At 42.1% G+C, this 26,137-nt stretch overlaps 1 protein-coding gene across 6 annotated transcripts in view; it reads left to right on the plus strand.

The window, feature by feature from the left end:
- Positions 1–7,983: 7,983 nt before the first annotated feature.
- The window catches only part of LOC140738862 (carboxypeptidase A1-like), a 40,594-nt gene continuing 22,440 nt past the window's right edge, over positions 7,984–26,137 (plus strand). For 2 of the 6 annotated variants that reach the window (XM_073066813.1, XM_073066816.1), the window contains exons 1-6: positions 8,341–8,452; positions 12,838–12,908; positions 17,711–17,792; positions 19,957–20,091; positions 23,128–23,226; positions 25,889–25,990. In XM_073066813.1, coding sequence (XP_072922914.1) covers positions 8,363–8,452; positions 12,838–12,908; positions 17,711–17,792; positions 19,957–20,091; positions 23,128–23,226; positions 25,889–25,990 — 579 coding nt within the window. In that variant the 5' untranslated portion in view covers positions 8,341–8,362. The other 4 variants (XM_073066819.1, XM_073066818.1, XM_073066820.1 and 1 more) reach the window with 4 other exon arrangements.

Below are 26,137 nucleotides of genomic sequence, written 5' to 3' on the forward strand. Positions count from 1 at the left end.
ATTGTTATGCGTTAAGCCTATTGAGGGGGTTGGAGCCACATTTGAGTCAGACTTACTAAACATGGCAGGTTTCCTTTTGGCTTTAAGCTCATCCGTATTTTACTGCCATTATCACTGGAACTACAAGTTTGTACATTTTTTATTACAGATTCATTTAATTACTGATCTGAGTTTAATTTCTCCAGGTGTCTTGATGCAAATTGAGCTTACTTTGCAGGGTCAAGTCACAGCATGTGAGTGCAGAAACTGAAAAACGCTTTTGATAAAGTGCCAGAATACTAACTAAAGTTTACATCAGCAAGATCCAGAAAAAAAAAGCAGAAGCTTGGAAGCACTATAGAATAATGGTGTTTTAGTATTGCAATGGAAGTGCTTGGGGATTACTCTACATTAAAATGGGACATTGACAGGATACAGGCCTGGGCTGAGTGGTGGTAACTGGAGTTTAATCTGTCCTTAGATCCCTCAAGGTTGCTGTTTCAAGTTGATATGGTGATTGAGAAGGTACAGGGTGTATTGGCCTTCATTAGTCATGGGACTGAGTCAAGAGCCACAAGGCTATGTTGCAACTCCATAAAACTCTGGCTAGACCACACTTGGAGTATTACGTCCAGTGCTGGTCGCCTCATTATAGGAGAGATGTGCGAGCTTTAGAGAGGGAAGAGAGGAGATTTACTAGGATCTTGCCTAGATTAGACAGCATGCCTTTTGAGGAAATGGAAGGGTCCCCAACCTGGGGTCCATGAACCCGACCCTTCAGTTAATGAAAGGGTCCCCATCCTGGGGTCCATGGACCCTTCGGTTAATGAAAGGGTTCCCAGCCTGGATCGTTCAGTTAATGAACGGGTCCCCATCCAGGAGTCCACAGACCCGACCCTTCAGATAATGAAAGGGTCCCCAGCCTGGGGTCCACAGACTGTTCGGTTAATGGTATGGTTCATGGCTTTAAAATGTTTGGGAACCCCTGTATTAGTGCAAAGTTGCCTGATTTTATGGTACCTCTTAATGATGTAAATTTAAATCTAAAAATAATAGTTTTGTATTTATTCTTGTCCAGTGTAAACTTTTGGCAGCTCTGATCTCTCTCTCCTACTGAGGGTGATGAGTTCCTTTTTTTAGGTACTAGGATGTACCATCTTTAAATACCAACAAATTAACTTAAAACTACATATGAATCAGAATATGATGCACTTTACAATGTATTTACAATCATATTACAAGATTAACAAAAGTATCTACCGTATATACAGTACACAAACAACATTTACACATTTACACATCAGCATTACTAAAGGAATGGGATATTCCACTGTGTATAGTGGGGAAGGTACCATAAAGCCAACCCAAGCACAGCTGCTCGATTTAGGTCCCAGACATGAAACAACAGAACACAATCACACACTTACAGTTAAGGACAAATAAAGAATTGTATTAAATTAAACTCTGGTGCCCGACTCTGAATATCTGTAGCAATGCGGAGGGAAACCATTAGGACCGGATACATTGGGCCCAGGATAGATTCACTGAGATGTTGATATCCAGGAACTTCAGATTGCTCACCCTTTCCACTTCTGATCCCTCTGAGGACTGGTATGTGATCCCTCATCTTACCCTTCTGAAGTCCACAATCACAATCTTTGGTCTTACTGACTTTGAGTGCAAGTTTGTTGTTGCACCACCACTCAACCTGTTGATCTACCTCACTCCTGTAAATATCATTAGCAAATTCATAGATGGTATTAAACTTCTATGCCTAGCCACGCAGTCATGGGTGTAGAAAGAGTAGAGCTATGGGCTAAGCGCACATCCCTAAGTTCACAAGATCACAAGACAAAGGAGCAGAAGTAGGCCATTCGGCCCATCAAGTCCGCTCTGCCACTCCACCATGAGCTAAACTATTCTCCCGTCTAGTTCCAAATTCAGGCTTTTTTCCCATATCCCTTGATATCCTGTCTAATCAGATACCTGTCAATCTCCTCCTTAAAAACCTTCAATGATCGGGCCTCCACAGCTGTACGTGGCAACGAATTCCATAAATCCACGACCCTCTGGCTAAAAAAATTTCTCCTCATCTCTGTTTCAAATGGGTACACTCTAATTCTAAGACTGTGACCACTTGTCCTGGACTCACCCACCAAGGGAAACAGCCTTTCCACATCTACTCCGTCCAACCCTTTCAACATTCGAAATGTTTCTATGAGATCCCCTCTCATTCTTCTATACTCTAATGAATACAATCCAAGAGCCGATAAACATTCCTCATATGTTAGTTCTTGCATTCCAGGAATCATCCTAGTGAATCTTCTCTGAACTCTCTCCAATATCAGCACATCTTTTCTAAGATAGGGGGCCCAAAACTGCACACAGTATTCCAAATGGGGTCTTACCAGTGCCCCATGGAGCCTCATCAACACCTCCTTACTCTTATACACTATTCCTCTTGAAATGAATGCCAACATAGCATTCGCTTTCCTTGCTGCTGATCCAACCTGGTGGTTAACCTTTAGGGTATCCTGCACTAGAACCCCCAAGTCCCTTAGCACTTCGGATTTTTTAATTTTTGCCCCATCTAAATAATAATCTGCCCGATTGTTTCTTCTTCCAAAATGTACAACCATACATTTCTCAACATTGTATCTCATCTGCCATTTCTTTGCCCACTCTCCTAAACTGACCAAGTCTCTCTGCAACCTTTCCATTTTTTCAACACTTCCTGCTCCTCCACCTATCTTGGTGTCATCCGCAAACTTAGCCACAAAACCATTTAATCCATAATCTAAATCATCGATATACAGTGTAAAAAGAAGCGGCCCCAACACCAACCCCTGAGGAACACCACTAGTAACCGGCAACCAACCAGAATAGGATCCCTGTATTCCCACTCTTTGCTTTCTGCCAATGCTCCACCCATTTCAATATCCTTCCTGTAATTCCATGGGCCCTCATCTTATTAAGCAGCCTCTTATGTGGCACCTTGTCAAAGGCCTTTTGAAAATCCAAATACACAACATCCACACCCTCTCCCTTGTCAATCTTATTTGAGATTACCTCAAAAAATTCCAATAGATAGATAGATACTTTATTCATCCCCATGGGGAAATTCAACATTTTTTCCAATGTCCCATACACTTATTGTAGCAAAACTAATTACATACAATACTTAATTCAGTAAAAATATGATATGCATCTAAAATCACCCTCTCAAAAAGCATTAATAAATAGCTTTTAAAAAGTTCTTAAGTAGTTTACTAAGAAATACATTGAGTCCTAACCCCGTCACTTTAACATATCTTACTCCTGGCGGTTGAATTGTAAAGCCGAATGGCATTGGGGAGTATTGATCTCTTCATCCTGTCTGAGGAGCATTGCATCGATAGCAACCTGTCGCTGAAACTGCTTCTCTGTCTCTGGATGGTGCTATGTAGAGGATGTTCAGGATTTTCCATAATTGACCGTAGCCTACTCAGCGCTCTTCGCTCTGCTACCGATGTTATACTCTCCAGTACTTTGCCCACGACATAGCCCGCCTTCCTTACCAGCTTATTAAGACGTGAGGCGTCCCTCTTCTTAATGCTGCCTCCCCAACACGCCACCACAAAGAAGAGGGCGCTCTCCACAACTGACCTATAGAACATCTTCAGCATCTCACTACAAACATTGAATGACGCCAACCTTCTAAGGAAGTACAGTCGACTCTGTGCCTTCCTGCACAAGGCATCTGTGTTGGCAGTCCAGTCTAGCTTCTCATCTAACTGTACTCCCAGATACTTGTAGGTCTTAACCTGCTCCACACATTCTCCATTAATGATCACTGGCTCCATATGAGGCCTAGGTCTCCTAAAGTCCACCACCATCTCCTTGGTCTTGGTGATATTGAGACGCAGGTAGTTTGAGTTGTGAGTTGTGCCAGTGTTATCAGCGAGGTGGAGATGCTATTTCTGATCTGCACTGAACGAGTTCCTTAGGGAGTGATGTGGGCCCAAATACCTTTTGCTACTTCACCAATGACCTTCCTTCTGTCATAAGGACAAATATTCCAATGATTGCATAATATTCAACTAGGTCAATATTAGAGTGCTAGAGTCCTAGAGTCACATGGCATAGAAACAGACTCTATCGCCCAACTGGTCCATGTCAACTACAGCATCCACCCTACTAGTACCATTTGCCACATCAGGTCACAAACCTCCAAGCCCTTCCCTTTCATGTACTTATCCAAGTGCCTCTAAAATATCGCAATTGTATCCACCCTCTATCACCTCATTCACTACCCTCTATGTAAAGAAGTTAACTCTCAGGTCTTTTTAAAAAGCCTCCCCTCTATTTTGTATCTACACCCTTGAGTTTTGGACTCTCCAACACAGGGAAAAGACTGACTGTGCACCTTTATCCATACCCCTCATGATTATATAAACTTACGTGAGGTTGCCTCTCATTCTTCCACCTTCCAAGCAATAGACGTACAGTGTGGCCAAGCCCTCTAGTCCATACGTCTTCTCTGCACCACCTCCAGCTTGACAATACCTTTGGCCAAAGTGCACCAAATACCTTGAGTGAGATTTCACCAACAACTTGTTTAACTGCAACATAAAGTCCCTACTGCTGAATTTATAGCTTTGACTTGATGAAGACCAGAATGCTCAATGCCTCCTTCATCTCCCTATCAACTTGCGTGGCCACCTTCAGTGAACTGTGCACTAGTACTCCTGGTCATTCACAATGCAGGTCCTACATTGGTCTGAATGTCCAAAATGCATCACCTTACACTTACTAAGCTGAAACCCATTTGACACATCTCAGCCCATTTCCCTAAATGCACAGAATCTCTTTCTAATTCACTGTAGCCAGTTTCACTATCACTAGAACCCCCTAATTTAGTTTTGTCAGCAAATTTGCTAATCATATTGAACTCCTAAGCAAAAGAAGCAAACCATACAGTCAGTGGCCACTTTATTAGAGACACCTACAGACCTGCTTGTTAATGCAAGTATCAAATCAATCAATCATGTGGCAGCAACTCAGTGCAATAAAGCATGCAGACATGGTCAAGAGGCTCAGTTGTGGTTCAGACCAAACGTCAGAGTGTGAGAAGGAATGTCATCTAAGTAACTTTGACTGTGGAATGATAGTTGGTGCCAGACAGGGTGGTTTGAGTATCTGAGAAACTGCTGATCTCCTGGGATTTTCACACACAACAGTCTCTAGAGTTTGCAGAGGATGGCGCAAAGAGCAAAAAAAAATTGAGAGAGCTCAGAGAAAGAATGGCCTGACTGATTCAAACTGACAGTAACTCAAATAACCACACATTACAACAGTGGTGTGTAGAAGAGCATCTCTGAATGCACAACACGTTGAGCCTTGAAGTGGATGGGCTGCAGCAGCAGAAGACCATGGACATACACCCAGTAGCCAGTTTATTAGGCACAGAAGGTAGCTAGCTAATAAAATGGCCAGAGTGTCCCTGCATGCAGCAGGATTTCACAACATTAAAGCATGGACATTAAAGCAAGCAACTTTTGTGCCACGAAAATGACAGGAAATGACCATCTTCAACAAGAACAATCTAACCACCTACCCAGTTCCAGTGCTGGGTCCCCCTCCATTAACGTCATGTGAACTTCCTTAACCAGAATCTCAGATCGACCAGCCACCCAAATACTGGCTGCAATAGCAGGTGAGAAACTGGTTAGATTGCAACAAGTGATTTACCTACTGACACTGCCTTTCTGTTGTCTACAGGGTATCACTCAGAATGTACCTTGTTACTTTGTATCAACCTCTTTTCTTTGTAATTGATGAATGTTGAAAGCTATTGTCACTATGTAGTGCAAGAAAAGTTGATCAGCTCCACGTGGGCTTGCAGAAGGGCATCTTGTCAGATCCATTCCTTCACTTAATTACCCCATGTCTCATTCTCTTTCACATGTCCATTTACCATTTATGTACATCTGGGAGATAAGAGGCCTATTTCCCTTGTTTGGTGGAGAGACAGGCAATGAGGCAGCAGCGTGGCCTCGGTTGTAGCGAGTATTAGGCCTCAAGTAGTGGGCTTGCCTGCGTTGCAGTCCAGGAGAGGAGATGCCGGAGGCAGCATAGCATGGCGTCTGTGCTCGATTGGGGACTGGCATCTCCTCTCAGTGCTGCCCTTCAATGTTCAGCTGGTGGAATGACAGACTCGATTGCCTGGACATATACCATCAATTTGCATGTGGCTCTGGGCCTTGGACTATACATGTGTTTTCTTGCATAACGATGTGTGCTTTTTCTCTCTCGCTATTTCAAATGTATGTTATGCACCTTGGCCCCAGAGGAATACTGTCTCATTTAACTGTATCCATGTATGGTTTGAAAGATAATTTTTTTTTAACAGTAGCAGATTAACCACCACTTCTTTGTAATGTGGATGGAAACCGGATCACCTAGGGAAATCACAAGGACAATGTGCAATCTCCACATGGATAGCACCAAAATACAGAATTAAATCCAGGTTTTTGGGATTGTGAGGCACAGGCAGCCACTGAGCTGCCCACTTGCCTTATTACCAGTAACATGCTGAAGCTGGACACCATCAGGGTATGGTAGAGTTTAGAGTAATCCCATTGCAGTGATAATAACCCGGGTTCAATTCCACCACTGTCTGTAAGGAGTTTGTGTGTTATTATCGTGCCTGCATGGTTTCCTCTGGGTACTCCAGTTTCCTCTCACATTCCAAGGAAGTAGGAGTTAGTAGGTGAATTGTTGAATTGGGTGGTGTGAGCTCGTTGGGCCAAAAGGCATGCTCCCCAGTCCAGGCAACATCCTTGTAAATCTCCTCTGCACCCTTTCTATGGCTTCCACATCCTTCCCGTCGTGAGACGACCAGAACTGAGCACAGTACTCCAAGTGGGGGCTGACCAGGGTCCTATATAGCTGCAACATTACCTCTCGGCTCTTAAAGTCAATCCCATTATTGATGAAGGCCAATACACCGTACGCCTTCTTAACCCCTGTGTCAACCTGCGCAGCTGCTTTGAGTGTCCTGTGGACTTGGACCCCAGGATCCCTCTGATCCTCCACACTGCCAAAAGTCTTACCATTAATACTATATTCTGCCATTATATTTGACCTTCCAAAATGAATTACACCTGTACTTCACACTTATCTGGGTTGAACTAATATTTGAGAGAGATATATCAGTGGCATTTGTTAGTACTGGGGAAAGTTCCCATATAAACCTTGAGTAACAAACTTTTGAAGGGCTATTGCCTGCTCAGAACATCTAACGACAAAAGGCACATACAGTAAAATCCAGACATCTGTATAGATGAAAGATAGTCAATCAAACTAAAGTCTTCCAAACATATTAATCTTGCAAGAATCCATTTTTACTTTAAAGCCATCACACATGATTTATGACTACAATAAGACTTCTAATCCAAAGTTAAAATAATACTTCAATTTATAATTGAATGCCCTTGTGGTAAAACTAATCCTGTTATGGACTCATACAGCACAGAAACAAGCCATTTGGCCCATCTGATCCCTGCTGACCAAGATTCCTGTCCAAGCTTGTTTTACTTGCCCAACTAGCCTGAATCCTTCTAACCCTTTCCCATCCATGCTCCTGTCCCAAGTATTTTTTAAATTGCTAGTACTATACTGTACTTGGCTCAAACACTTCCTCTGGCAGCTCATTTCATTCCACTGTCTGGGTGAGAAGGTTGCCCTCACGTTCCTGTTAAATCTCTCTTTTCTCACCTTAACTTATGCCCTCTAGTTCTTGATTCCCGGAGCCTGGGGAAAAGACTGAGATAGTTCACATAGAAGAGTTGAGCCGAAGGGCCTTATTTCCGTGCTGTACAACGCCAGTCTTATTCAATGGTGGACATGCACGACAGGCCGCTTCTATGTCTAATGTTCTTGCGTTCTTTAGAATGTCTGTGCGATTTCGTGCTTTCAGTTGTCATCAGCTCTGACTGTTTGAGGAATTCTGCGCAGAGTTTCCCCCGCTCCCAGCGCCATGCTCTGAGCATTGACAAGAATGTTTAATGTCAGCCATGGGAGAACTTAGGACGGAATGTTCAAAAGCTTCAAAGGTCAGAGCTACAGCTTTTAAGAAGTTTTGCGCTGAATTAACTCAATTCTTGCGGTCGTCCTGCAATCGTAATTTTAGTGATTCTGTGTGGGAAAATGTAGAGAGCAAGTTTGCCGAACATCGCGGCATCCGCCCTCGTCTGGGTATTTGGCAAGAGAGACGAGAAGTGACACGAACAATCCTGCCGCAATCGGCGTGATCTTCCCGCTTGCTCCGGTCGCTGGAATTCGCTCAGCAGCCCGAAAGCTCCAGGTAAGGAGGCGAGAGGCTCAAGTTCGGGGTTGGAAAATGCTGGAGGAACTCAGCAGGTCGGGAAGCACTCTGTGGGCAGGGATAAAGAGTCAACGCTTCGGACCAAGACCCTTCATCAGGGCTTTTGTATGTTTTTAGGAGTCTGTCTGGTGAGGGCGATGTGAGTGAAGTTTTGGCGGGGTGTTGGCTGATCTTTTGCGGCGATCTGCAAGGGTGGGGGTGGGGGTGGGGGAGTTACATGATCACAATATTCACCCGTGGGGCTGGAGCTGTTCGTCCCATTCACCCTCAACTTGTCTCCTGGGGAAACGAACTGAGGAAGGTGGCTTTGGGAAATTACATAAACGGGGTGGGAGAAGGAGGTGGAAGGCATTGAGTAAGGGTGGAGAAGGCTTGTTAGGACATGAATACTAAGGAGGACCATTTAGGCCAAAAGGCCCCTTCATTGCTGCTAGATTTTGCTTATTTGGAAGGTGATCATGGCTGCGAAGGCCAGCGTTTCTTGGCCATTCATAGTTGCCCTCAATACGTGATAGAGGTGCACAAGATGACCAGAGGCCTGGAGCAGTGGCGAGCTACTGCCGTTTTTTCTGGGCTGCAGTGGGGGAAGTGCGCTACCAGGGATGGTGCCGGAAGCAGATACAGCAGGGACATTTAAGAAACTCTTAAATAGGCACGTGGAATGGAAGAAAAATGGATGGCTTTGTGGCTGTCCTGTTGTGTATTCTATGTTCAAGAAGTTCACGGTTAACCAAATGTATGAATTGCAGCTGTCCTGGAGAACGTGGTTTCCGAGTGTCCTTGGGAAAGATTTCCAGGGAGTAGACCCAGCTTTAGTGAAGGACTGTAGATCCTGATCTGGTGTGTAGCTTGACAATATGCTAGTCCCGTGTATTTGTTTTCATTTTTCTTGTCAGGAAAGGTCTCACTTTAGGAGATGCTTTCAGGGAAGCTTGTGTGAGTAACCATAGTCACGATTGAATGGTATTGCAGCTGTTATGCACGGGCAGTGGAGGAAACAGATAAGGAGGGTGGTGGATTGGGTGCCAGTAAAACAGGATACTTTGTCCTCCACAGTGGCCAACTGCACTCATCCAGGCAAGTAGAGTATTTCTTCATACTCTTAGCGTGTTTCTGAGATGGTGGAAAGGCTTGGCATGTCAGGCAATGAGTCACTCATTCCTGGATACCCAGGCCTTTCACCTGCTCTTGTAGGTACAATACTTATGTAGCTGGTTTAGCTGAGATCATGGTCAATAGTAAACTCAGGGTGTAGATAGTGGAGGACTTAGCACTGGTGAATGCTGAATATCAAGGGTGGGCAGTTAGGTTCTCTGTGGTGGGAGATGACTGTTGCCTGGCTATACGCACTTCTCAGCCCATGCACAATTGTGACTAGATTTTGTTATATGAACCTGTGGACCGATTGGTTTGCCAGGGAATGGGGTTGATTGTATAATCAACCACAAATGTACAAGGTTCTTATGTGTCAATGAACCCACCCTGGCAAACAGAGGGTTAAACTGAAGCACTAAGTCACTCCCGTTTGCTCTTCTGTTGTAGAGTCGTTGATGTTATACTCATTAGTCCTGTCTCTGAGGAACAGCGGGGCAAGACTTTTTTTTCTGGACTGTTTTCAGATCTGGACCTATTGCATGCTCCAGTCCTGAAACCAAGCCAAGAACTCTAACTCATCCAGAGCCAGGGAAAAACGGCTTCTTCCACAGCTCATCAAAATTTAGGGAATGAAGTTTTACGAGTTTTCTGCTTTTGGTGGTGGTCATTTGCTAGGCCAGATCAGTGCCAACAAAATCCCATATGGAACAGTTTAAATTTGTAGTCTCCTTAGAGCAGCCACTTCTCACAGGGCCGGGAGCTGGAGCTCTTACTAACATTGGCTAATTGGCTTTTTATGCGTCTATTTTATCACAGAGTGCATTTGTGCGCTTTTTTAGGATGTGTCACCAGAGTGTTGACGAGCAAAATTTAACACGGAGACGAATAACAAGATAGTAACTAAAAGTCAAATTCATGTCATTTCCAGCACGAAGTGTAAAGGAGAGTGAAATAATTGCTACTCCAAATCTGATTCAGCACAAAAACAAATACAATTAGATTAGTGGGTAGAGGTGTTGATCAGCCTTACTGCTTGTCCGAGTGACTAAGATCTTAAATTTTAAGGAGTATTTGGGTGAGAAGGAGGTTTATTACAGAGATTGCAGAGCTTAGATCCAAACTAAAAATGGTGACTGCCTAAGAGCGCAGAATTGGTGGCCGGGAGTGGGGGAAGTGCACAGTGGTTTTGTAAAGCTGCAGCAGGCTATGGAAGGACTTGAATCAAAGATAAGAATTTTAAATTTGATGTGATTGTAGGATGGAGGCTTTGGAAGGTCACCAAGCATAGGAGTGAGGTGTGAATGGTTTTGACTTGAAGTAGGACACAGAGTTTCATCTGAGCTGCAGATAAAGAAGGATATAAGATTGATTTGAAGAACATTAGAATGGTTGAATGTGGAGGTGAAAGAGGCACTGATAAATACTTCATCAGCAGGTGACAGGCAGCAACAGTGTTTGGCAGGGAAATTCAGTCAACAGTTACTGGAGAAGCTATCAGGCCAGAAGCTTAGCTTTGAGCTCCAGTTTTGTAGGAAATAGTCTTAAATAAGCATGTTGTTAAATAGCATTAGGAAGAGATGAGTGAGCTCTGTGTCAATAAGTAAATTGCAGTGAATATTGGTGGGCACTGTGAAGGAGTATATTGCCCATTTATTTGCAGTCTGCCTCAATTACGGGGTGAGTCCCAGTCGAGTGAAGGACGTGTGCCCAAATGGTAATGATTGGTCTTTCACTTGTCACTGAGTTTTACTGTGTTTATTTGGCCAAGAGGCATGATCTGAGGTTATATTGGTCTTGAAATCTCTGTTGAAAACCCAGTGGAAACTCCACTACAATTGAAGAAGCCTAAAAAAGTTCAAGTTCAAGTTTACTTATCATTCAACCGTTTGCGCTTACTTACTGTGTGTTACGCCGCTGGCGTTTTGGGCAGCAATGAAGGCCCTCCATCTCTGTCTGTCCTTGGCCAGAGCAATTATAGACTTGGTCTAGGCAGTGTTCAGGGCTTTCTTCATCCTGCCAGTAGCTTCCTCTCAGTTTTCACTATGGTCAGTCATGCAGGTGCTGTGTGGAGACTCATGAATACCTTTGCACTCAGATGTAGAAGATTCATTGCTGTATCCGTAACAGTTTTGTTTTGCCAGTCGGGGTTGTCAGCCCTGAGCTGAACCCCCAAACCCGGCGGACTGGTGGACCACTCTAGTCTGGTCTCTACCCTTTGACCTGTTTGGAATGGGTGACCCTACCAAGAGCCAAAGCTTAAAGCCCTGGCTCCAGCCAATTCAGCTCTTCAGATCATTGAAGGACGCAAGCCTCCAAACCACAACAACCACACAGGAACAGTTATCAGTGCAGCCAAATGAAACAGCTTTCCTCTGGGGCCAAGGTGCAAAAGCACAGTACCAACAGTCATACACAGCACATATAAGATAGCAGTAAACGTACAAAAATATATAGCCAAATCCCTAAGTGATGGAGCCTGAATGTTGTTGGCAAGAATGAACCCTCAGCAGTTGTAAATGCACACACACAATCCAGCTTGTTTTCCACTGAGCGAAAGCTGGAGGGCAGCACGGGACGGCCTGCCCCCAATCCAGACCACACCAGTTCCAGCTTCTCTGCTCCAGCAGCTGCAATAGGCGACACTGCGGAATGACGCCTGGACTGTGCTGCAGCCGAGGTCACACAGCTTCCTGACTGTTGGTCTCACCAATAAACCAGTGAACCAGACCTGCAGCATTCACTGTCCAACAGGTATTTGCAATCGCAAGAAGAACATCCAAGACAATTGTTTGCTGTAGACTGCACACCCCCTTCGCGCACCGATTCCAGTGCCTTTCTGTAGCAGGTAGCGACACATTTGCACCAAGTCCATCTCCTCTGCTAGCTCGCTGATGGGGTAGACCTGCACTGCTAGAAGTTCTTAATGTCCAGCAGTGTCTTGCAATTGTAAAAAAGATATATATTTTTTTAAAGTCAAGAAACTCGGCCCGAAACGTTGACTGTACTCTTTTCCGTAGATGCTGCCTGGCCTGCTGAGTTCCTCCGGCATTTTGTGTGTGTTGCCTGGATTTCCAGCACCTGCAGATTTTCTCTTGTTTCAAAAACACCTTTGGTTAGCCCCGGAGAGGCCGCTGCTGTTGAACATGCCACCACCCAGGTCTCATTGTATATAAAGCACCTGTAGAGCAATGCTGTTCACCTTTCATCTTGTATTGTACTTGCAGCTTATTATTTGTTAACTTATTTGTGGTAGTATCACTTTAAGGGAGTAATAAAAGGGAAACTATGTTAATGATAATAGTATCCATGTTACAAACTAAGTTAATGATAAGTTACCAAGAAGAAATAGTTGGAAAGGTTTAGTAACAGCACTATCGTGTTCTTCATTCCCTCAGACAATGAAGGCTCCCTGGCTCTTCCTCAATATTGTTCTTGTGGCTGCGCGCAGGCAGGTAACTTACATTGGGTGAGTAACTTCCTTCAATCATGGAGTTTTCCAGAGCTAATTGGTGGTGGCCAAGTCACTCAGTGTACCCCATGCTTTTTCTTGTCAAGCCTGCTTACAGGAATTACTTCCCAGACCTTTCCTCTTCAGAAATACATTGATTAATCAGGGCTCACTTATGAAATCCATTTATATTAAGGCATTAAGTATGACATTACAGTTAATAAAGCAAGAAGATAGTAGTCTTTGAGAGTTTATGTTTGGTGAGAGCCTGAGTTAAATAAAATGAAATAAAAAATAGACAGTGTAACTCATGCTTTGTCCTGCTTTACACACACATGACTAAGTACAGCTCCGTGACATCTTCAGATTTGCCAATGACACCACTGTTGTTGAACAGATCATCTATGGCGATGAGTCAATTTGCCAGATTGAGATGGGACGGCTGGTTAAGTGGTGTGGCAGAGCAACCTCTCTCTCAATGCTGACTTCAGGAAGGGGAGGGAAGGTGGATGCACACCAGTCTACACTGGGGGGTTGATGGTGGAGAGAATCTGCAGCTTTCAACTCCTGGCCTGTCCTGGGCCCAGTACATAGATGGAATCACAAGGGAAGTCTTTCTCAGGAGATTAAGGACATGTGGTCATTGAACAATCCAACAAACCTCTACAGAGAAGCGGTTTAAAGTATCCTAATTGGTTGTATCATGGACTGTTTGGCAATCTGAATGCATAAGAACATTAGAAACAGCAGAACGTTAGGATTCTGCCCAAAACATCACGGGCGCATCCTGCCCCATCACCGGTAATACCTACAAGAGGCAATGCCTCAAGAAGGGATCATCTATAATCAAAAACGTCTACCATCTAGTCTCTGCCATAATTTCTCAGCCTGAAGTCCCAAACCACCAGGTACTTCCCTTCAAACATTCGGTTCTTGAACCATCCGGCAAAACCCTAATCACTGTAGTTTAGCAACATGATGACCACTTATCTCACTTTGCATTGAAATGGATTTTGTCTTTTTTAGTTATAATTGTGTTCTTTCTGGTAAAAATCATGTATAAGTTAATTTATGCTTTTCCTTGTGAATGCTGCTTATACGACGCTCTGTGACTGTGATGTTGCTGCATGTTTTTCACTGCACCTGAGCATCCTTGACAATAAACCTGACTTTGTCTTTGAGAGATACTAAAAGATTTAATGATATTTGATTCCATTTTTTGTGTGGAAACAGAGCCCAGTACCCTTCAACACATGGAATCAGGCATGACTTTGACAGGCCTTTTTTTTTCAAAATTCTATAGATTTTAGAGTGGTTGTCAAAGATTGGAAGATGGCAAATATACACTTATCATTTAAGAAAGAAAGAAGAGAGAACCCACAGAAATACGAAGATTAATTAGTCTGACACTGATAAGAACAAAAGTGTTAGGATCCATTAGGAAAGCAGAGGTAGCAAGGCACTTTGAAGACAATAACAGGTTTGAGTAAAGTCAGCTTGGATTTACGCAAGGGAGATCATACTTGATAAATAAAATGACAGTCGTAACTATCAGAATAGAAATGGGAAACCAAATTAATGTGGCATATTTGGACTTTAAAGAGGTTGTTGGTATGATGCCACACAATGGGTTATTAAACATTGTTAGAGTACATGGGATTGGTTGAAATATAATGGAAAGAATTGAAGGTCAGTTAAAGGACAATAAAGAGTGGGAATCAAGTCAAAGTCCATGAACATGTGCAGCGAAAAACTTACAGCAGCATCACTACGGACACATGGCATCGCCATGGACACACAGCGTCAGATATGTAGCATTCACAAGAAAATCATCAACATAAACTAGACACAATTTTGATTTTTACAAGAATACACAATTAGACCAAAAACAAGTCCATTTTATCACAAAATATTCAAAGCAATCATTGTGTTGCTAAACTGTATTGCTTAGTTTTTCTCTTTCTGTCCCTCTTACAATCACTTCTTGCCTGTTCTCCATCTCCCTCTGGTGCTCCCCTCCCCCTTTCTTTCTCCCATTATCCTTTCCCTCTCCAGCTGTATATCCCTTTTGCCAATCAACTTTCCAGCTCTTAGCTTCATCCCTCCCCCTCCCACTTTCAAATGTCTTACTATCTCTTCTTTCAGTTAGTCCTGCCGAAGAGTCTCGGCCCGAAACGTTGACTGTACTTTTTCCTATAGCTGCTGCTTGGCCTGCTGCATTCCACCAGCATTTTGTGTGTTGCTTGAATTTCCAGCATCTGCAGATTTCCTGTGTTTGCTTAGGATTTTGCCAGTTGTTTCAAGAACTGAACGTTTGAAGTAGCCTTTCTTGAATCTGGTGCATATGGGACTTCAGGCTTCTGTATCTTCTGTGATGGGAGTCAAGAAAAGGTGGTACCAGCCCCAGTGATGGGAAACTGTGGTAAAAAATGTTGCCTTCTTGAGAAAAGCTAGTAATTTTCAGATGGGGAGACTATGGATGCCACAGGGCCCAGATGTTTAGAGTCTACATCAATGATTTGGAAAAGACAGCCAAGTGTAATGTGTAAAGTGTAAAGTGTATGGCAATTATTTTAAACTGGGTGGACTGCAGACTGCGGGAAGGATGCAGAGAAGCTTTAAGAGAAATGGATGAGGAAATGGTAAATGGAATATAATGTGGATGAATGAGAAGTAAGCCACTTTCATAGAAGAAATAGAAAGGCAGAGTACTTTTTAAATGATGAAAATTTGAAAGTGTTGATGTTTCAAAGATGAGGGTGTCCTTGTACGACAAGTTATTCAGGAGGATGGCCACTGATCTCATTGAAACTACAAAATCTGTAGAAGGCCTGTGAGGGTAGATGCAGGAATGATGTTCTCTGTGAGTGTCTGGAACCTGGTGTCACAGTCTCAAAGTTAGGACTGGGCATTGAAAACTGCAGTAAGAGATTGTTCACGCGAGGACACTGAATGGTTGGAGTACTCTACACTGGAAAGCTCAGCAGATAATGTAGTAGGTCCTTGGTGTCTACACTCCTTTTTATTGATTCTAAGGTATGGATCTCTGGTTGAAGCTTGTATGACTTTGTGCCTTCACCAACCCTACCGGCAGCGATCACCGAACATGCCCTTTCTCAGAGAGATGGATTTTCCAATTCTAATCAGATTTTCGAAATGCTGCTCTTTCATTATGCTGCATGTTTTTCCAGCAAAACAGTCTTTAATACTTGAAATCAGTCCAGGGGGATTGGCAATCCAAGTAAAACAGTTTGATGTTGAAAGCAATGTTCCTGGATTTGTCAAGGACTACAGTACTTGTTAGATTGTTCACTTATTTTCTCCAAGAAAGACAATAATTGTCACCTTGAGCCCAATTATATCATTTGTTATGGAGACCTAACAATTCTTTCTCCCCCAGGGACTGAAGCAGCATTTGGTTAAATGTCAACTTTATTTGTTGCTAAGAGATACTTTTAGTTACTGAGGATAAGGTGCCAATTAGGAGTGATTACAAGGCACTGTGAACTGCAGTTCCTCCTCAGTGGCTTCAGGCATCAGAGAAGGCCAATGAATTGGCATTGATTGCTTGATTCTTAGGCTACATCCACACTACGCCGGATAAATCCGTAACTGAAGCTTTTTCTCTTCGTTTTTACCCTCTGTCCACACTAAAATGGCGTTTTCGTCTCCCGAAACGCTTTTCAGAAACGCTTTCCAGGGTGGGTATTTTTGAAAACGCTGCTCGGGCAGATCAGTGTGGACGGAGTAACCGGGGACTTTTGAAAACGCTATCAGGCGGCAGCACGCTATTTCATTGTTTTCTTGAATGCAACCTAACAATTTCAGAACAGACGGCAATGAAACTGACACCAGAAGAGTTAGAAATGTACTCACCAAATACTTTGACCCATAACTTACTGAATAAATAAGTATACTCAATTTGCCCTGTTTTCTATCCTTGCTCGTATGAAGGTGGTTTACCTATTTATGCGAGTACTTCTCTGACAATAGATGTGTAACAGCCTAATGTAACATTGTATGGAAATACAAGATAACACTGATGCAGACATGTTTTATACATTTAACAAGGTGCTTTATTAATGCAACAGCGTTATTCAGTTTTTCAATATTCGTCGTCAGCCAGGTCATCCAGTCCATGAACTCCCTGTCGGTTGCCTCCATACACTTCAGTATTTGTTTTTTTTTACCTTTTAAATCTTCCTGCATGAGAGCCAACAGCTGCCGGTTGTTTAAGTTTTTCTAGTCTGTAACAACAAACACAGTCTTTCACAGCGAGGTTCAACACTAAACACGTCACTTGTTTTTGGTAGACGTGTGCTGCGCATGCGCAGTAGGAGGAGATTCGATTAAATCTCTGTTTCAATGTGGATAGAGATATTTTTTAAAACGCATAGTGTGGACGCCTATCGTTTTTATGCAAAACCGGCGTTTTGAAAATTATCCGGTCTAGTGTGGATGTAGCCTTAGCTGCCCTGAGAGGGTAACAGTGGCCCATCTTGAACCACTGTTGTGTTCACTGACAGGAATCCACCTACTGTATATTGCAGAATAAGTACAAATTGCTTCCACAACTGCTACCTACTCTGTTTTGTGGAGCCTGTTCCAATCAGTGGCCATCCAGTCCTGGAATAATGTTTCCAGGGGTCATTTTAAAGTTACCTTTCTTTCAGCTCAGGTGATTTACACATCCACAGAAACTGTGAAGCTAAGGGACGACACCTCCGTTTTATAAATTGAGCAGGTTTGATGGGCTTACAGAATTTTCTCACTCTTTTTGGTATTATCCAATTTTTCTTAACCGAACCCATGCCTCTCAGTGACCAGGTGCTCCGGATCAGTGTCAACAGTCCGAAACAGTTTAATCTGGTGAAGTCCCTCGAGCAGTTGGAGCATCTGAAGGTAATTGATCCTTTTAGTGTGGTTTTTGTGTCAACAATTGTGACTTTTAAAGTTTAGCTTTATTTGCCATATGTGTCAAATCATGCAGTGAAATGCGTCAGCAACCAACACAGTCTGAGGATGGTGCAGCGGGCAGCCCGCAAATGTCGCTAGGCTTCTAGGGCCAACAGAGCGTGCTCACAAAGTACTAACCCTAACCCATATGTCTTTCGATTCTGGGAGAAAACCTCAGCACCCAATGGAAACCCACATGGTCACGGGGAGAACATACCATCTTCTTACAGCCACCAACAGAGTTAGATCCAAACCACTGGCACTATAATGATGTTATGCTGTTGGCTACACTACCATGCCAATCTGTAAGCGCAATCCACAGCTGTAGGAGTGATCTTTGTGTCTTTAGGTCTTTGTTTTGCCCAGTCTTCTTTGTTCCAACAACTCATACTGGATGGATGTCTCCTTTTATATTATATTTTTATTGAAAGCAATGCACAAATGCTGTTTTCTATGATCCAGGACAGGGCAATGTAGGAATCGAATAAAAAATATGACATAGAAGAACATGTGCTCTCAGGTAAGGGAATATGTGGAAGAGACTTGCTTTGTCATAACAAAAAAATCCCAATCATGGACAATAATTCACTTCCAAAGTTTTCTGACTGTTGTAGGAAATAAGATGACCAATTTGCACACAATAAAGTTCAAATTTCAAAGTAAATTTATTATCAAAGTACATATTTATCACCATATACAATCCTGAGATTCATTTTCTTGTGGGCATACTCAATAAATCCATAGAATAATAACCACAACAGAATCAATGAAAGACTGTACCAACTTGGACATTCTGCTGGTGTGCAAATACAAAAAGAAATAAATAACAATAATAAACAAATAAGCAATAAATATCAGGAACATGAGATGAAGAGTCCTTGAAATTGAGTCCAAAGGTTGTGGGAACATTTCAAAGATGGACAAGTGAAGTTGAGTGATGTTATCCCTTTTGGTTCAAAAACCCAATGGTTGAGGGCTATTAACTGTTCCTGAACCTGGTGGTGAGAGTCCTGAGGTTCTTGTACCTTCATCCTGATGGCAGAATGAGAAGAGTGCATGATGTGGATGGTGGGGGTCCCTGATGATGGATGCTGCTTTCCTATGACAACACTTCATGTAGATGTGCTGAACAGTGGGAAGGGCTTTACCCATGATGGACTGGGCTGTATCCACTACTTTTTGTAAGATTTTCTGTTCAAGAGCATTGGAGTTTCCATATCAGGCTGTGATGCAGCCAGTCAATATACTCTCCACCCCACATCTTTAGAAGCTGGTCAACATTTTAGGCCAAATCTTCGCAAACATCTAAGGAAGTAGAGGTGCTGCCATGCTTTCTTTGTAATTGCACTTACGTGCTGGTCCCAGTTCCTAATATCATGGGAGAAGTCAGAGAGGTTTTGTGTCTACTTTGAAAATGAGACTTTTGGAAATGCAGTCCTGCTGTGTAGTGAGTGTACTTAGTAACATGCCCACTGGGCTTGCTCCTTGTAAACCAACTAAACCCACTTACCTTGAGTAGGTCCCACAGTGCAACCATCCTCCTGTAAGTCCCCACTGAAAGGACCCAGGCCTCCAATTGAATCAGCTGTCAAAGAGCTGATGTTGAATTTTTTTTCAAAGATCTTGAATATTCAAAATCTGTGGAAGGTTAAATACTCTTAAAAATTAAAAGACAAATAAAATACTGGAAATATATAATTATGTACATATTTTCAGTATTTCATTTTTAAATTTATTAAATCATGTATATTAATTCAATTAACTTTAAAATTGTAAGTGGCCTTTTAGTTACCCTTCTTCCTCCCTGCCGTTCCTCTCCATTGAATGTACTCACAGTTCCTGGGTTTAGCTGGTAAATTTCCAGAATATTCACATTTCTACAGAATATTTTGAATGTTATGTGTTCGAGACTGAAGTGGGACCTAAATCTATAACCACCTGAGGGGGAGTTTTTGTGAATGTGAGAAGAAAGGAAATGGGATTATCAGAATGGACACTGTGGTGCAGGATCTATGCTTTATGACTAACTGAAAAGTGCCTTGTCAAGCATCTTTCTGCTAAGTTTTATATGATTAGCAACACTAAAACTCCCTTTCCACCCTCTTTACAGCTTGATTTCTGGAAAGAGCCCGTGAGGATCTCCCTCCCCATTGACCTGCGGATTCCTGCAAAGCATGTTAACACAATCAAAACCTTTCTGAGGTCTAATGATATTGCATATTCTGTCATGATCAAGAATTTGCAGGTAATCTGGTAATAGATCTGTGCTAGCTGTCAGAAATTGAGTGCAGAAAGTGAACTGTTATGTAGAGTTCTTTAACAGGTACAAATCTTACAACAATAACTAAATTCTGGATTGAATGAACCTGTAAAGTTCAACATTACATGCCTAGGCTACTTGGTCAACAGACAGAACAATGCAACACATAACAACAGCTTTAATTTATTATATCTGTTTTCACTGAGGTCAATGTATAACTGTTTACCTCTGGTGAGACCTAATTCAGAGCCCTGCAAGCAAGTTTTGTGTACTAAAGTGAGGATCAATTTCCTTAGAACATGGAGGTTTAAGGAATATTTAATAATGGCTCTCTAAATTAGGGATAAGATTTTTAAAGGATGCATACAAGGACACAACGACAGGAACAGGAGTAGGCCATCAGGCCGTTCAAGCCTGCCTTGCCATCGATGATGATCATAGCTAGTCTGGGCTGGTTTCAGATCTGCTTTCGTGCTGTTTCTCCTTACCCCTCCATTCCTTGATCCATCAAATACTTATCCATCTCCACTTTAAATATATCTAACTATCCAGCTTCCACTAGCTGTCAGGGCAGAGAATTCCAGAGTTTCACTATCTTCTGTGAGAAGAAATTAAAATAATAGGTAACCTCTCATCTTGTTATGACTCCTTCCTCAAGACTATCCCACCAGTGAGATCAGGAAGAAACTGTTTCCAGTTGGAGGAAGATCATTAACCTCCTGGTCCTCGGTGCTCTAGTTCTTCTCAGAGGATGGTGGTGGAGCGGCTTGTGAGGTTTTGAGATCCTGAGAGCGATGCTGTCTGGACTTTACCTCCTGGTAGGATCACCCATGGTGATAAGGTCAAGAGGGAAGTTCTAGACAGTGAGTGATTTTTAACGGCCTGTATAAATATAACTTTCTTCCATTAATTGAGTACACGCAACAGGCAATATCTAAATGGTCTCCTATGACATTATCATTAATTGGCTGTATTAATGCTATTAAAATGATAGTGTTACCGAAGTTTTTATATGTATTCCAAGCAATCCCTTCTTTTGCTCCTAAGCTGTTTTTTGATAGAGTAGACTCTAAAATTTAATCTTTTATTTGGAATAATAAAAATCTTAGATTGAGTAAATCATTATTGCAGAAATTAAATGGCTTTGCCAAATTTTAGAGTGTACTACTGGGCAATCAATATTCATAATATATCTCTTTTTGGATTCATTTTTCAGATATATATAACTGTCCCTTATGGGTGGATTTGGAGGAAAACTCAGTGGAGGGGTATTCTTTGACCTCTTTACTGGGAGCTCCTCTTCCTTTTTGCTTTCTAAGATTGGTAGTCGAGACCTTAATCCTATTATTAATCATACATTAAGAATATGGTTTCAGTTTCATAGATCCTTGGACTTTAATAATTTTGTTCTTTCTAGTAAAATCCATCTTAATTATTTTTTTAAACCATCAATTTTTGATCATACCTTTTCAATTTGGAAAACCAAAGGAATAGTAACTTCTTTAGATTTGTTCATGGGAAATTGTCTAATGTCTTTAACTCAGTTAGTAGATAAATATGACCTATCTGATCTACACTTTTTTAGATATTTAAAAATTAGGAATTTTCTACGTAGTTTACTTCCAAATTTTCCCTCGGCTTATTTACCCAATATAATAGATACTCTTTCAGGTTAAACCATTTCAAAAAGGACTGATAGCTATAATTTATAAATGGTTATTGAATTTGCTTATATTATCTAATGATAAAATTAAAGCTGCTTGGGAATTGGAGTTTTGAAAGTCACATTCAGATAATCAATGGGATAAAAAATTTTATTTGGTAAATACTTCATCTATTTGTGCCCGTCATTTCTTGATACAGTTCAAGGTAGTGCATCGGGCGCATATGTCAAAGGACAAATTAGCCCATATTTTTTCTAATATTAATCCTATTTGCGACAGATGTAATATTGAGGTGGCTACTTGAACACATATGTTCTGGTCTTGTATCAAGTTAGATAATCTTTGGAAAGACGTCCTTAAAACTTTATCAAAAGTCTTGAATTTGGATCTACAACCAAATTTATTAACAGCAATTTTTGGGATCATTCCATCGGAAGCAGGAGATATTCCTGTTTCCACTCAATAGCTTTTACCACTTTATTGGCTTGGAGAGCTATTTTGCTTAACTGGAAGGATTCTAATCCACCTACTGTTATTCATTGGCTTACCTCCATTATGTTTAGAGAAAATAAGAAGTCGGACATTTGATACATCCTCTAAATTTGAGGAAACTTTGCGACCTTTTATTCAATATTTTCATATGCTCTGACTTATGGCCCCTCCAGTTACCCTTTCGAAGTTTTGGATTTGATCAGAAAGTTTTTCCTTTTTGCTTGCTTTCACTCTCAGTTTGAGCTGCCCAGTTCTTTTTTTTTTTTGGTGTTTTTTTTTCTTTTTTTGTGTTTTGGTTTTTTTTTGTGTACATCTCAATTATAAAAGTTTCTTTATCTTTTTTCTTTTTTATGGATAAGAGGAGAAGCAATTACCTTTTTCTTTATTATATACTATTAGATTAATATTATGTACGATCTTGATAATGTTTATTTTTCTTTTATTTGAATTGTTATTGTTATAGATATTTGAGATAATTCTCCTCTTGTTATATATATATATATATATATATATATATATAGAGAGAGAGAGAGAGAGAGATAAGTATGTACTCTTATTTAACTAATAAAAAGATTGATAAAGAAAGAAAACAAAGTCACTCACAGGCATTCTTCATACCCCTTGGAAGAACATCATACTCACTCGGGTGATCAGACTACAGTGGCCTGGACATCATTCCACCCTCAACCTTGTCCAAAGATCTCACCGCTGGGATGCCAAAATGCAGCTGATGCAGAATGTTCCATGACTTATGACACCAGCAACTGGGCAAGCAATTTGTCAAGTGAATAGGGACTTTTCAGATGTGGCATTCATATTAAATTGATCTTTCCCCAGCCTGATGGTTTCCAACTTTATTTTTCAGTCGCTGGTGGATGAAGAGCGCATAGGCGGATTGATTTCTGAGCTGAGGCAGAATGGCACCTACAGCTTTAACTATCGGACCTATCACCCGCTGAAAGAGGTGAGATATTAGTTCGAGTGAATGGTCATTCAACCTTACCGCTGTAAACTGTCAAACAGAACAATGTTCTTCCAGCCTAAGGTGCACAATACAGTACATATAACTCACACACATAACAGATAAGGTAATTTTACCACAAATAAACTAATAAGTAATTTGTTGCATATAGGATACAAGTTAAAAAGTACAGAAGCTGCTGGCTCTTCATATGTGATGAGACCTGGGTGGTGACAGGGAGTTCAGTGGCCTTAACGCCTGGGCCAGGAAGCTGTTTCCTATCCTAACAGTTCCTGTCCTGATGCTATGGTACCTCCTGCCTGACGGTAGGGAGTCAAAGAGGTTGTTGGATGGATGGGAGGGTTTTCAGTGCTGGCAGGGAGGTTTCAGTTATCTCCGAGGTCATTTCATGCTGCTGGACCTGTTCTGATAATTGTACAAAATACAGTTTACAAGTTCAATGGCTCCAAGGAGGAAAGGCCAATACTCCTGAGAGAGCCAGATCTTTCAAGATGGTCTTCGAGGGAAGTTTGGAATGTGGCAGGTGCTTTCATGCAGACTGAGGGTCCATTGCATGAATAAAGTGACACATCCAACGGACTGGTTTAGTTGTAATGGGTCCTTTTATTTTTATTTTTCTGCAACTGTTTGTTAAAGTTGAAAATTTGCTAAATGTATTTTCTTTATAATTTTATGCCAGTGTACAATCTGTCATTTCTGGGCTACCAATAACTGTGTACAGGCAGTAATTACACAGCTTTTGCTACAACCAGTGTTCCTTAATTGGAACATCCTAACATTCCTGTTTGGTTCAATCCCAAACCATATTGACTCTGGACGTATATTGTTTATGAAAGGTGGCCTCACCCCTGTTAGCAGAGTTAGCTAACAAGCCAAGTTGGTGCAACACACACAAAATGCTGGTGGAACGCAGCAGGCCAGGCAGCATCTATAGGGAGAAGCAATGTCGACGTTTCGGGCCAAGACCCTTTGTCCTTGCTTGAATTTCCAGCATCTGCAGATTTTCTCGTGTAAGCCAAGTTGGTGTACGAGCCCCATTGAGAGGGCTACACAAATGTACATCATCAGATACAGGGAGATGGTGAAAGGGACTTGGTATGTGTTGGGATGTGTTCAGCATAACTTACACAGCATGGTAGTTGGTAGTCTGTTCAGGAAAACATTGGATCATCGTGTCTGAAGGAAACAGAGACAGATGAGCTAACATGGAGACAGCCAGCATGGAGGATGTCTCAAAGACTGAAAGAGATATAATAACCTTGGTGAGATTCCAGTAATTTCCAGAAAGATGGTGGCACGTGTGAATCCAGTGGCCTCTTAGGGGCCAACCAGAGGTGCTTTTCTCTTTGTAAGATTAGTTTTTTATGATCCGAAAACAATTCTACTTAAAGAACTTTGGGTACTGCAGGGCTACTGCATCAGTGAGCTGCTCGTTGGTACGGTAGCTGGACTGTTGTCAGCAGTGGAGCTGGCTGACGCGTTGGAGGGGTCGGCAGTGATGTCAGAGAATCAGCCAGTCGGGATATCGGGAAAGGAGATGGTTAGGATAGCAGAGGAGCCCGCCAGGGTGTTGGAGGTGCCAGTTTGACTGCTGACTGCATAGTTGCCTGCTACTCGGAAGCGTTGATGTTGGTGCAGTATAACCATGGGAAATTGTCTTGTAATTGGGAGATCATAAGGCTTTGTTGGACAGTGATAATGTAAGTTGCCGCAGGTCTGCTACCCTTGTCTGGTGAAGGGACAGACAACATGGGATCGGTGTAGCCTCAGCTGTAGAGAAGTCTAGGCCTCAAGCCTCGGGTTTGTCTGGCGCTGCAGACCAGGTGAGAGATGTGGAAGCGCTACAGCATGGTGTCTACGCTCGGCTAGGGCCTGGCCTCTCCCGTCAGTGCTGCCCTCCCACGGTCAAGCAGTGGAATGACAGGCCAGATCGCGTGTGTATATGCACTGTCCATGCATCGACTGCGGGAAATCATCGCTCAGGGTCTCAGACTATTTTTTTTTAAATTTTGAGTGAGTATGCTTCTTTGCTCGCTATTTTGAATTACGCCACTTGTTATTTTGAAGTTTGCCTGCTATTTTGAATGTGTTGCACCTTGACCCCAGAATAACACTGTCTCATTCAGCAGTATCTATGTACAGTTACAATAATAATTAAACTTGATTTGATGAAAAATATGGGTCAGAAGCTCTGCTTGGGATTAAAGTGAATACTAAGATTGCTCTTGGCGAATTGTCAAAGAAGTGAATATCTCCCTGTGAGTTTTCATCTGGGTGTTCAGGTTTCCTCCCACAGTCCAAAGACATACCAGTTGGTAAGTTAATTAGTTATTATAAATTGCCCTGTGATTAAGCTAAGGTTAACTAGAAGGGTTGCTGTGCAGTATGGCTTGTTGTGCTGGAAGGGCCTGTTACATGTTGTGTCTCTAAATAAATTAATAAAATAAAAATAAATCAATTGTTAAAGCCATATGGAAGTGAAAGCAGGAAGTTGCCATTCAAAGTCTCCATTTATTATGGAACTCTGGGAAGTGTTGGGAATTGCCTCATCACAACTCACTGTGCCAACCTGTATTGGCACAGGGTGCTGCACTGCCGTGTCATAAGGGTGTGATTGACACATTCCCTCTCACTTCGTTCACAGATTTACAGGTGGGTGAAGAATCTTGCTGCTGAAAGCCCTCAACTGGTCAGAAGAATGAGAATTGGTAGAAGTTCCCAAGGTCGGGCAATTCATGTCCTGAAGGTTAGTCAAGAAATAGAAACATTTAACCTACCCTGCTGGGAACAATTTCCCAATGGTAAACTAAGGGATGTCCAATCAGTTGAAATGGTCAGTTGGACTCAGAATATCTAATCCATCCGTTGTCAGTCACATCTCAACAGTGATCAA

The sequence above is a fragment of the Hemitrygon akajei genome, chromosome 14, assembly GCF_048418815.1.
Source record: "Hemitrygon akajei chromosome 14, sHemAka1.3, whole genome shotgun sequence".
Taxonomy (NCBI): domain Eukaryota; kingdom Metazoa; phylum Chordata; class Chondrichthyes; order Myliobatiformes; family Dasyatidae; genus Hemitrygon; species Hemitrygon akajei.